The sequence below is a fragment of the Nicotiana sylvestris genome, chromosome 8 (genome assembly GCF_000393655.2).
Source record: "Nicotiana sylvestris chromosome 8, ASM39365v2, whole genome shotgun sequence".
Taxonomy (NCBI): Eukaryota; Viridiplantae; Streptophyta; class Magnoliopsida; order Solanales; family Solanaceae; genus Nicotiana; species Nicotiana sylvestris.
In genome coordinates this window covers 109354681-109367707 of record NC_091064.1, presented here as the reverse complement: position 1 = coordinate 109367707, position 13027 = coordinate 109354681, and the positions used below count along the sequence as shown (strand labels likewise).

The 13027-nt window shown below is 33.4% G+C and overlaps 2 protein-coding genes across 5 annotated transcripts in view; both read right to left on the bottom strand.

Annotated features, from left to right (window-relative positions):
- Positions 1–10323, bottom strand: part of LOC104234912 (uncharacterized) — a 29516-nt gene extending 19193 nt beyond the window's left edge. For 3 of the 4 annotated variants that reach the window (XM_070152882.1, XM_070152878.1, XM_070152880.1), the window contains exons 1-10: positions 10006–10323; positions 4392–4550; positions 3843–4119; positions 3634–3724; positions 1618–1741; positions 1463–1541; positions 1233–1362; positions 986–1143; positions 771–900; positions 351–689 (exon numbers count right to left, since the gene is read on the bottom strand). In XM_070152882.1, coding sequence (XP_070008983.1) covers positions 1681–1741; positions 3634–3724; positions 3843–4119; positions 4392–4535 — 573 coding nt within the window. In that variant the 5' untranslated portion in view covers positions 4536–4550; positions 10006–10323 and the 3' untranslated portion in view covers positions 351–689; positions 771–900; positions 986–1143; ... (1 more) ...; positions 1463–1541; positions 1618–1680. Of the gene's footprint in view, positions 1–350; positions 690–770; positions 901–985; positions 1144–1224; positions 1363–1462; positions 1542–1617; positions 1742–3633; positions 3725–3842; positions 4120–4391; positions 4551–10005 lie in introns of all 4 variants that reach the window. The other variant, XM_070152879.1, reaches the window with a different exon arrangement.
- On the bottom strand, positions 4585–7452 carry LOC138875505 (uncharacterized). Its single transcript, XM_070154338.1, has 3 exons — positions 6093–7452; positions 5148–5999; positions 4585–4592 (listed from the first exon to the last, which is right to left on the bottom strand). The coding sequence occupies exons 1-3, from the start codon at positions 7450–7452 to the stop codon at positions 4585–4587; spliced, it is 2220 nt and encodes a 739-aa protein (XP_070010439.1).
- Positions 10324–13027: the final 2704 nt, after the last annotated feature.

Here is a 13027-nt window from a genome sequence, read left to right as displayed (position 1 = left end):
TTCTTAAAGTTGTCAACAGACGCACACAAACAATCTATTAATAAATAAAAGAGAAAACTTGATTTTGGTGACTTAATTATTGGCAAATTCTAATTTTGGTTTGCCAGCTTAGAGTTCCTTGTGACAAGATAAATCAAATGACTCAATAACTTCTAACATAGTACCTGTGTAGATTGTAGTTCTATTTGCTAGTGAAACAAAGAATTGTTGGAGAGTCTTCTAAATTTTGGTATATAAATGAAGAATAATCCACTTAATTCTAGAGGGAGGAATTTTAATAGTTCATCAGTTTTAGCTTTTATTGTCAACCTATTTTTCAATACAAGGCGTATTCAAGATGGTTTACTAACCTTCACTTTTTCTTTGCAGGTGTGACTGGCTCAATATTTTGCTTTCTGCTAGAAGAAGCATTTTTTCTAGTTGGAGTTGTCCGCTCAGTCTGTTGTCTTTTGCTAGATGATGTAGTTTTCATGATCAGCTCCTTTTGTTCCTGCGGGGATGACAGATTGCCAAGCTCTCTTTTGCTGCTTTCTCCAGCAGTTGTAAAAGTTGATGGTGCTGGCAATTGGGGAGTATCTTGCTTTTCAACATACGACAGAATGAACAGCTTTGCTGGTGTTTCATCCGACGTCCTAGAAAGTGATTTCTTCAGTTGTACTTTGAATAGGCTGAAGAGGCATCACTTCATTCTGTATTCAAAAATGAGTTCTCAAGCTCTAACATGTCAGTTGAAGTAATGAATTTAACCAAATTTTAATTCTCGTTTGTACCTTTATCTTAGTTATTTCATAGATCTGTTCAGCTTTCATTGAAAATGAAAGAAGATTTTCTCCAGATTCACCTAATATTGTTGCAATTATCGATCCACTTCTATCTGCAATTTCAACTTGAAATCGGCACCTGTACAATGTCATTGCACGTTATTATACATTCATAAAATCAATGAGAGTAATTTCAATTTGAAAAGCAAGCAAAATTATTGTACCTGGGTGTTAACATCGCATGTTGATCGCAATTCACACAGTCGACAGCTTTTATTATGGAAGTTCTAACAAATTGCTAGCATTTTGAACACATTAACTCGTAAAACCGCTGCTCATCATCCAGCAGCGACATTTTACCTTCCACATGAAAAGATTGCATCTGTTTAACATAAAGGAGAGCAGATGATTAGTTGAGCTGTTGTTATAATGTTGAACCACAATATATAGTAGTATATGTTACACGCATACTGCTGGTTGAGACTGAATATTTGCAATAGGTACAGCCTCGTCATGTAGCGACATAAGAAGAGGCGATGAAGCTGCCTCTGCGGAACTACTCTGCGTATATGTGCTCAACGTTTCTTCATTATCTTTCACCCTATAAATAAACACAGATATATATCATTTTGGTGATTTACATAATTATCTTTTTGTCCATGACTATATTGATGTAGTACTTTCGTGTATTTATCTCATACCAGTTCATCAGTTCTGCAGCTTGTGGATAGAATGGGTTTACCAATATTGCAGAATTATATCTTGTTGTCAACGATGTTCCTGTGTTGTACATCTATAAGTACGAAAAAATCTGAATTCGTTAATGTATAAAAGAAAGTTAAAATTTAGTCCATACCAGCATAAGAAGACCGTGCAATTCACTTTGCTAGGATTACTGGATGTTTGTCAACTTGTGTAGCTAGCTCATTTCCATCAGTTTCAGCAAAGTCTCCCCACAAAGTAAAAATACAATGGACAGACTACACAGAGAAAAGAAATAAGTAGCAATGACCTAGATCTTTCCCTTTTCTTTTATACGAAAGACAAACTAAAAAGGTGCTCAACTGGCATCTTCACATTAAAAGCACAAACATATAATCAGCAAAATCAATTGTCAACAACACTGATAATTGTCTCCAAATGTTTGATAAATTCTCTGCTAACAACTAATGGGAATGGAAAATAAGAAACAAAGTAGTCATTTTGCTGTAGAAGCCAACGAAACTGAAGTTTTAATCTTTGCCATCATAACAAACTCAATAAAAGAAATTGACAATTTTTCCACCGCCTGTACATGCTATTTAGTTGCACTCAAATATCCTTTACACTGCAGTGCATCCAATTTTATCTACTTCCATAGCTTGTTTTAAACTTAATCACATAGAGAGTTGTAGTGTTATTGAGAACTAAATGTTTTTCTCTATGTTTAGATAAGCTATCTTGGTATTTAGTTTTACTCTACACCTACAGTTTTTTTCATATCTATTATCGATTGGCTTGACTCATGTTCCAGCAAACATGTGAAGGCTTCTTGATCGTGAATTATGGTGAATACAAAGAGAATTGAGAGCCTTCAGAGGAAATTGTACCATAATCTTACTGAACAAATACATAGTTCTTGATTCGTAGATTACGTTATATTCGATTGCTAAGTATTACGGAACCTAAGAACATGAGTAAGTAGCTCAAATATTGAAAGCCTACGCACCACTTGTTTTGAACCATATTGCAGCAGAAACCTAGAAGATGTACACAATTTATGTAACTTAGTTATAAGCTTCATTTTTTTGTACACCTTTTGCAATTGTTTGTACCCATATTGCAGTGTCATGACTAACTTTGCCTCCACTGAATAATACTTGGAATCTCGTAATTTCATATTTTCACTGAGATGGTGCAGAATATTGCAAAGATCGACACATAATATTTCTAGAAGTATTTTTTGGCGACAACATTCAGCAGATGGCAACATAAAATATTATTGACAAAAGCCCTCCTCCTTGTAGTGGCAGTGAAACAGTTGTGGACATTCTAATTATAAGCTTCTATTTCATATGATTAAATTTACGCTCATTAGATGTTTAAATGTAGAGAAAAACCAACTGGACTTCACAAAAGAAGCAGACATGTTTTGTGAGAACAACATAAAACCAGCTTCTTCGAGCAATAATGAAGATCCTTCATTAAAAGATCATGGATGAACTCCCTCAGACGTTCTTGAATGTGTCAAAATTCAAAATACATCTGACGGTCCAAAATCATCGGTAGAAAAACTATTACTTGGTACCACAGAGAAAGATTTAGCTTCACTCAAGAGGAACTAAAGGAGGTTGAAGAAAAGTTGGAAAAAGCCTTTGTTGAGTTCTATCAGAAACTTCGCAGCCTAAATCAGTACAGGTTCTAAATCTAAGATACATTTTGGATTCTCTTTCTGTATCAAAGGAGTGTCCATGTTATCTAAACCAAAATTAAATCAGTTAAGACGGTTCTCCTGTTTTAGTGAATTTATATTCCAGAAAATGACTAACTAAAGGAGGATCACAAACATGTCCTCATGCTATTTTTTGACGCTCAGAAAATGTAGAAAAAGGAAGTAGCAACACACAATATCATCTATCGGGAAATATGCAATCCAATAAGCAAAAACTTGCAGAAAATTGATGTCAAATCATCTTAAAACTTGTAAAAAGAAACTGAGCCGCATTTGAAATTCAGTTCTGAGATCCACAAACAATCCACTCAAATCATAAGCTCAACACATGAATATATGGAATCAAGTATAATAGTAAATATCAATACGATTGGCTAAATTGCTTTAGCATTGCCTAAAGTCACTGAAAATTTTCAAATAAGTAGAATGTTTTAAACTTACTCTGTATCCATAACAATGATTTGTCGACATTTATTGCCGTGGACACCAGCGATCTTTATGGCACCACAACTTACAACAATAGCGAGGATGTCTGTTTATAGGGGTATTGTAAATATTATTTTGTGATACAACATATATAAGGCATAAAATAATATGATATAATGATATTGTTGTACTACCTGTTACAGTTCACACAAAATATTACTTACCAAACTCAGCATTTCGTGGCTGTTGGTCCAAATTCGCCAAAGATACTATGTTTAATCTCGTTGGAGCTGGCAATGGCGGATCATCCATGTTGTCTTCTTTTATTCGCTCAACAACTGTAAATCTGTCCAAAACCCATTCAAATCTATTGACAGGAATTCCATACGATAAAGGCGCTCTAACTTTTGCAGTTGATATCAGATATGTGCAGAAGGGAGTGAACTTGTTCTGATATTTTTCTCTGTCATCCCCATACAAAGCAACAACAACTTGTTCTTCCTGCAGTTGTTATTGTAATCAGTTAAATAATCTACAACGTTTAACTGAATATATTCTATTTTTCTACTATGTATAAATCCAATTGTCCTACTCAAAATAAAGTGCCAAATCACAATTTTTTTTCCAATATCAAGATAACTTGATTTTCTTCATTTCATCTAAAAGGGCATTTTTTGTCTTCTTTCATATTTTATGTAATATTTACTGTAGAAAAATTGAGAGTATTTATATAATATTGGAATAGAAACTACGCATTGCAGTGGCTAGATTACCGTCTCATCTTGCACAATCGCAATTTGAAATCTTGTTCGCCCATCCTTACTCTGCCTTGCTCTAGCTTTCTCAATAACCTGGACCTTACAGGTCCACTCGCTAGTTTGTGGAGTTATGTCACTAATATTAAGTCTATACTCCATACTTTGCAGCAGTCACTGCCAGGAAGGAAAAGAGTAAAAGAAGATATGATTAGTATGCTGAACAGTAAACATGTAAAGAATTATAAAATTGGAAAAGAACAAAGCAATACTTGGTCGCGCTATATCAACTTCGCAAAACAACTTTTTGAATGATTTCATCGTAAACTACATTATATGTAGAGTGGTCATCATGGTTAGCGGCTATTGGTGGTCGGATTAGCATTTTCACACAATTTGAGCTCTTTGCTCTTGATAAAGCAACATAAAGTTGACCATGCGAAAAAACAGGTTCTCGCAAATAAATTCCAACAAAGTCTAATGTTTGACCTTGTGCTTTATTTATAGTCATAGCAAAACATAACCGTATAGGAAATTGGGTCCTCTTAAATGGAAAAGGAAATTTTTCATCTTGAGATGATAATAATGTTATTCTTGGTATAAACACATGCGTATCTTTAAAATTACCTGATGTAATTTTAGCACTTATAACATGTGTTTTAAAGTCGCAGCAAGTCAGTCGTGTACCATTACATAAGCCCTCACATGGATTTAGATTTCTTAATAATATAATCGGACAATTCTTTTTCAAAGATAATTTACACGGTGGCAAACCAGCGGGATTAAAAGTATGCAATAGGTCCTCAAATTGTGCCTGATCATTAGGTTCATTGGTTTCATCAATACCAACAAAAGTTTTTAGTGTCCCTAAAAATCGATCTATAAGCATATCGTTCGGTTCATTAACGAAATCATTTTTCGTTGTCAGAATAACGCGAGAACTTGAAGATGATGCTGAAAAGAATGTATGCATATTTGGGTATGTTACTGTGAATAATTTTTCTAATGATTCTCTTTCAGTGGTAAATGGAATAGTTAAAGTATCTGGTATCTCAATTTTATTTGTAGAGTTTGTTTTTTCTTGTCCATTTCCAATTCTCATTAAATAATCACAGAATGGAGGATCTGCCTTTGCTCTCATATTTTCAGATAATGACAATCTTTCGAGTTCTTCCCAAATATCAGAGTATAACAAACTTTCATTAATAAAATCTTCTTTCTTCCCATTACGAACAACGGGAAGCGTTTGTCCGAAGTCGCCTCCAAAAACCACTACTTTTCCACCAAAAATTGTATTTGCATCCATGAGGTTTTTCAAGAGCAAATCAAAAGCCTGAATCGTTCTTTTATTTGCCATAGGCACTTCATCCCATACAATCAATTTTGCTTCTCGAACTAAGCATGCAAGTGACCTTTGTTTGCTAATGTTGCAACTGAAACTATCATCAATATTTATTGGGATTTTGAACTGTGAATGTGCAGTTCGTCCACCAGGAAGAATGGAAGCAGCTACACCAAAAGTAGTCGTTGCCAATGCTATATATCCTTTAGACCGTATAGTTGCAAGCAAAGCACGATATAAGAATGTTTTTCCTGTTCCTTCTGGCCTATCAATGAAAAATGCTCCTGCTCTACATGAGAATATTCTTTCAATAATTGTATTATATGCTTTAAGTTGGTCTCTATTTAACTTCTTGTATAATGATATGTCTTATTCACTGACAATAATCTTCCTCTCAAAATGAACTTCCTTTGCTTCCTTCGCAATTGTTGAAGGCCTGATTGTTTCTTGAACAACTTTGTATTCATTTGTGTCAGAACCCATAGAATGCAATATGTCATTAATATGGTTCAAAACTTTAAACCGGATCTCATTTCTTCCAATGTTGGCTGGTAGCTTATGATCTTCAGACATTGGTTCCTCAAATTGTTCCCACAATTCTCTTGGGTTCACAGGATTACAATATACTAATAATGTAGCGAACAAGCGTCTTAAACTATGTGGCATTTGATAACTTGTTGCTTCTGACATGCATGCAATCAAACTGTTATCACATTGTAACATTCCACGTTTTTCAATCGATTCTCTAAAGGTATTACATGGTTCTCCATTGACATTGCGTAAATCTTTGTAAGATTTTGGACCTCTAACATTCATTAATAACAACCTGAGATAGTACCGCTCGCCTTCTGTCGGATGGCATGTGACAACACGACCAATAGTACATCCTTTTTGTCGGTGTGTCCAAGTTCGATCCTTAACAGACCATACAAAACATTCAGGAAATTCCTTATACAACAACTTTAGTTCTTTAGCATCCTTGTCTGTTCTATTCATGTAAAAGAATTCTGTTAGCATAGTTCGTTTATTCATTGGATTATTTACAATAGAACGTATATCTGCACTGCTTTTAAATGAAATAAATTGTTGTCCTTCTAGATGAACCTGAAGAGAACATACACTTGGTGACATTTCACTAATAGAAAAACCAAACAAGCGCCATGTAGCTTCCGGTGGTGACACTCGTCTAGCAAATTGATATTCCTTTATTTCATCTATTTCTACATTTGTCTCATTGGTATGCATATAAAATGCAATCTTGTCATGTCCTTTACAAATATACTTGTAAAGGTACTTAACGACCTTAATGTCAGAGCATACTTCAACATTCATATGACAATCAAATTTACCAAGCAAAAAGGGGTTGTATGGAACCACCCAAGAGTTGTCCAAAAACTGTTCTCTTATTAAAACTTTTACTCCTGTATTTTGCCTTTTGTAAATTGGATAAGAATTAACTCCTTTTGAAGTGTGATTAGAAAAGCTTTTTGGGTATTTAAACTTACAACTGCCGTCTATTTTCATACAAGAGTTTGTAGGGTTAAGATTACCACAAGGACCATGCATCATGTGCCGAATAACGAGCGAGTATAAATATGGTTCTACACCTTTATCGGGTATTTCAGCATTAATAATATTGTCGTAATCTTCTGGCGTTAGCAACTTGTATTCATTAGTTAGTATTAGAAGGAAATGAGCATGAGGTAAACCTCGTTTTTGAAATTCTACTGTATACATAAAAGCTGCAACCTTTCCAAAAATATTTCGTTTTAGGATATCCGTTTTTAACTCTTCTATTTTTGCTCTGAACACTCAGCTAATGAGATCAGGTCTATTTTGTGCTTCATCCACTGATGCTAAATGTTCCTTTTTTTTCTGGCCAAGATGGATTACATGTCATGGTTATAAATAAATCAGGTTTACCAAAGTGCTGAACTAATGCGATGACATCCATATACCGTTGACGCATATCTCTAGGCCCACCAATAAAAGAATTTGAAAGAAATTTCTTTTTCCCGATATTTGAAGCGTCTCTTTCACCAAATCTCAAAATATCAATGAGTCCCTGTAGTACATCTGTTCTGAATAAATCCTGATTAAACCAAATAAAATCCAATCTTTGTGTTTCAAGTTTTATATATTCGTCGACCGTATATTGTTGAAATATTCTTCCAGTGTGTAAGATTTCATCTTCATCATCATCTCTCATTTGCAGTTTGTAACAATAATATTCACGGACAGACACTGTTTTCCTTTTACGCTTTCCTTTTTGTAAAATTTCAGCCTCCATTTCAAGACATCCATCAAGAGAGCAAACATTTCCTATATTTGGTATCTCTTCATTTTCAAAAGTTCTAGGATATCTAGAAATGTTTTCTGTCCTATAAATCTTTTTAATACCACAATGCCACCCACTTTGACCATACGGAAACAACAACGGGTATTGTAAAGCATCATAGCATCCATAGTAATAATTTACTCTTTGTATACTATTGTTGTGAGTATAGATTTGAATGTGCGGCGCACGAATAGCACTACCATCATTTCCTTCAACCCATATTGCTGCTACCTCATTTGAGGTAGGCAGATTATATACTCATTGGTCCAAACCTGAGTCACTTGTAAGAGCAATATACAAGTCCTGAAGGTTAGAAATGTCTGCCAGAGATCGTAGAAAGATAGAATATGGATTGATTGATAAAATGTCCATCAGTTCCTTCACTATTGTTTCATGGACTTTATTGGAACAAGCCATTCTGTATGTTAATTCATTACTATTATCGTAGAAGTACAGTTGTAGGTTTTTTGGTTTTCCGTCTCGTGGATACAAATTATCCATCAAATGATACATTTGTCCTTGAACTTTAAAAGTATATACACCACGGTTTCTTTTAGCTAGATCTTTATCATACTTTGAACCGAGCGATGTAAATGCAAAGAGGTTATTATACGTTCTTATATATGTTTTGAAGTGTTTGCACTCTTTACTATTTCCAAAATATAGATTCCGTAATTTCACTAGCATCTTATGAGAAGTTAATTTTACTGTGCCGTTGTCACAACAAAATCCAGGAGGTTCATATTCAAATCTTTTTGCACGACAAAATTTACAATTGGGAACTTTTTTAAGTGGAACATAAGTTGATCGCCGATGACAGATGTTCGGAGGTAACTCTATAGTTCTCCTACGGCCTGTATATTTGAAATAACATCAGACACAAAGTAAACCAAACCGCGAAGGATGTCTTGGTAGGGTCAGAGAACCAAAACAAACCTTCAGACATAGCTAGCTCGGATATTATATTTTGTTGTCTATCAGATGCAGCTGATGTTGAACCTAAAGCCAAGAAGATAGTTGTTAAGCATGTCCAAATATTAGCCGACATTGTGCCGAGTAATACAGGGATGTACACAGTCACCTTTTTCGTAGGTGTAAAATGGATGCTCTATAGAATTTATAGAGCATACAGAAATGGGTACCATTCTAGTTGGGTTTTGAGGAGTTGCATTTTCAAGAAGTCTACGTCTTTTTGATTCCTGGTATTTGAATCTACGCTGTAATGATAAAGCTTGTTTTTCATCTGCTGTCATGTTTTTGTATTTTTCACGTCGTTTGCTATTCCTATTCGTTTGGGAAAGAGCCTTTTTATTTTGTTTTGCACGATCCATCACAGTAAAAATGTATCACTTTGACAGATGTCGTTCAAACTATCGTCAAACCTTCAGTGGCATAATGGACCCCATTTAGTAGGCAAATTAAGAAGAAAGTAGATATTTTCACACGAGAGTACCAAGCTCCAAAATAACACATAAGCACACTGATGAATAAAATTATTTAGTATAACCATTGGAATACACATTCTTATTCACTTGAGGTTAGAACTAATACTAAAGAAAATTTAGAAAGGCAAAAATCAGAAAACACAAAGAAGCGGGAAAGGGACCAAGGAAAGTAGAAAGAATAACTAAACATGTCATTATGAGTATCCTCCAAAAGAATAATTCTCTAAAAGTTAAATACTTCCAGAAACATTGTAGTAATTTTCTTCAGTATTACTGAGCCATCGGATGAAATCAAAATAAACTTATTGACAGAGAGAAGCAAAATGGATTGCTAATATTACTGTTGATGAGTTTCCTGTTATTTTCTTCACTTACAAACACATACGGAGAGAGATGCGCAACAAAAATTTGAAAATTTTCTTATCTTGTTCCTCCATGTTATGCTTTTGGCGGGTTTACGTAACACAAAAAATTCAGAACAAAATGTAATATAGGAGAAAAACTTACCAGGTTGAGATGAGAAAATTTGGAAGCCTCGAAGCAGAGAATGAGAAACAGAGGATGGTCTGGAGCTTTTTGAAGAGTACACCACCGACTTTTTAGCTTCCATGTTTATCTTATTTTTCAAGATCTGTCATTGATTGTGTCGAAAATCAATCCCTGCAATGATGCAAGGAGACATTTGTCGCTTAATCAAGAGTTGGCGGTGATCTACTCTTTTAACCACTGTAGGAAATTATTGTACTTTTATCTCCTATTTTTGTTGATTTGGAAATTTGAGCTTTTTGGGCTTTGTATGTGGGCAAGTTTCTGCACAAGTTTTGCTTTCTATCAATCACAATTAATGCTTTCTGACTTTCCATCTTCTTTTCTTTATGTTTCTTAAATACTTATTTTTTTATTTTTTTTTGTAAGGACAAGATTTTGACAGATAAAATTAAAAGGACATAAAAGGAATTAACTGAAAATTGTAAAGATAAATGTATAACTTTAACAAATTAGATCTACTGATGTGAGGACGACAAAAATCTTGCTTTTGTCACTTATTAATAAGTAGAATAACATTGCTAATGTTATGATAAATATCATTTTTTACGGTGTATGTCTACTCTTCCTCCATGATCTTCATGTCAAATGCTTAATGACATATTCAATGACATATTTTCTATGTTCAATGACATAATCCATGACATATTTTCTTCACTTTTCATGTCTATATAAAGGCTTTGTAATAGATAGGAAAATACACACAATTGAAGAAGAAAATCTCTTCCTTCTCTCTATCTCTATTTCTTGTTCATGTTTTACTAAATTGCTTTTATTTCTTGTTCATGATTTACTTAATTGCTTTTATTTCATAACACGTTATCAGCACGAATCTCTAACCAATTGTATATATATCTACAAAAATTTTCCTACATCCGAAAAAATTACAATTAGAAACTATGCATATCATCACATGGTTAAATGTAAAGAGAAACTACATATGGTAAGTAATGAAATGTAAGAAGGTATGATTATCTTATACTTGTCATTCCTTTAAAATCTCATATGCACACAACTTCGTACTACACCTGTATTGCATAAGCACATATTAATATTACATCTTTTATATCACATGAATGGAATAAAATTTTCGAAGTTCTATATGTGAAAATCATAGTAGCAGTTAATTGTTGATATGATGCATGTCATGGTAACCAAGGATATTTTATATAAATTGTCTTATGCATATTTGTGCGTTAACTATCTTCAATCTGTCCTGCCGCTTTTAATATTTTCTTTTACTTGGATGGATATTTTTTTTTCCTTTTGGATTTTTACACTTGCATATAGCACCAAAAAAGGAATAAAATATAATAATAAAATTGGTCACACTGATTAAAAGCATAAATCATCTTAAAAAAACAAGAAATACTTCACATCTTTATCTAGGTTGATTAATTACTTCTTTGAAATTTAAAAAACAAACCAGCTATTGAGAAAGTATACTTCATAATTTATGGTCGTATCATTTGAAAGCAAACAATGATTAGTATGACTATTAGAAGAGGTATTTTTGAGTATTCATGACCTACTTGATGCTTGCTACTGACTTACCATTTTTAAGTATTTTATATGAATGATGCACAAGCTACAACTGGTAAGTTGTGACCTATAATGTCATTTTTCAGGTAATATAAATGCTGAATTTATGTATTAGCACTATATATATGTATTGTTACCTATATGGTGTACTTTTGATAAATTTATTCACTAATTGCTTGGTTGAATTGAGTAAAGGAAAGTCATGGCGTTTAATCAAATCCAATAGGTAGGGTATACCCCGAAAACAACAATATTTTTGAGAGAGACTCAATAAATATTATGACAATGATTTTATGATCCTTTTAAACTCTAATAGAATTTAGAAGAAATATTCTGACTACAAACGGTTGTATTTCATATAGATGCTACAAATGATTAATAAAGCTTTACGTTGATTTGAGATTTGTACACTTATTTAACAAAGCAAATTTGATTTGCTAAGATGCAAATTAGTTGTGTATAACTTTCTTGGCATGTGATTGAAATTGAGTCTTGAGAATGAATCTCAATATTGTTTAGCCTATTATGCCATTGATTGAGGGTAAGATATCGGGATCAAGTCCTGATGCTCCATAATGATAAAAGTTGGGTTTGAGTCCCAATTTATTATGGTCTAACATGCCTTTATATTGGTAAGATATTGGGTTTGAGTCTCAATGTACCATATTTATGATATAATGATGACTAAAGAAAAATAATATATTTTCATGAAAAGGCATAAAAATTGTCCCACTTGATTTGCTACATTCTTGAAGTAAATATGATAGCAGTGCATAATAAGTTTAAATGAAGACAAGTGGTTGAACAATGAACGAGAGCGTTCCAAATAATAATAATCATCACAATGATTATAAAAGGAGAACAACAAGGGTTCTCAAAATAGTCCTTCAAAATGTGAAGGCAATTTTTACCATCAAATTGGTATGAAGCACATCGCTGATTATGATCCATTCCTTGAAGAGAATGTGACTTGTGATAAGCATTGAGAATGCAGACCCATTCCTAAAGGTGAATGTGATAATATGTGATAAAAGTAATGAATAAAGACATGCAAGGCATGATTGGATGAGTACCACACAACTCACCTTTGAGGGAGGTTTGAGTGAAATAAAGAGAACAAATATTATTGTGTGGTTACATGAATATGTCATTGGTCTCGTACATGTGATACGCCAAAATATTTTGGCATACCTTATAAAAATTATTAAAGGCAAAATTAAAGCAAGAAATAATTTTGCTTATGATAATTTTGACCATGACAATTTATTATGATATAAGTTTCTCCGTGAAGGAGACATTTACCATATGAATGGTATGATAAAAGATCTTGTAGTACAAAAGTTGTTAAGAGCTCCGGAAAAACTAATTTATTACTACCCAGATGAATAAAATTATTCATGACATTGATATTGTAAAGTCTCAAAAGAAACTTTTTGAGTTT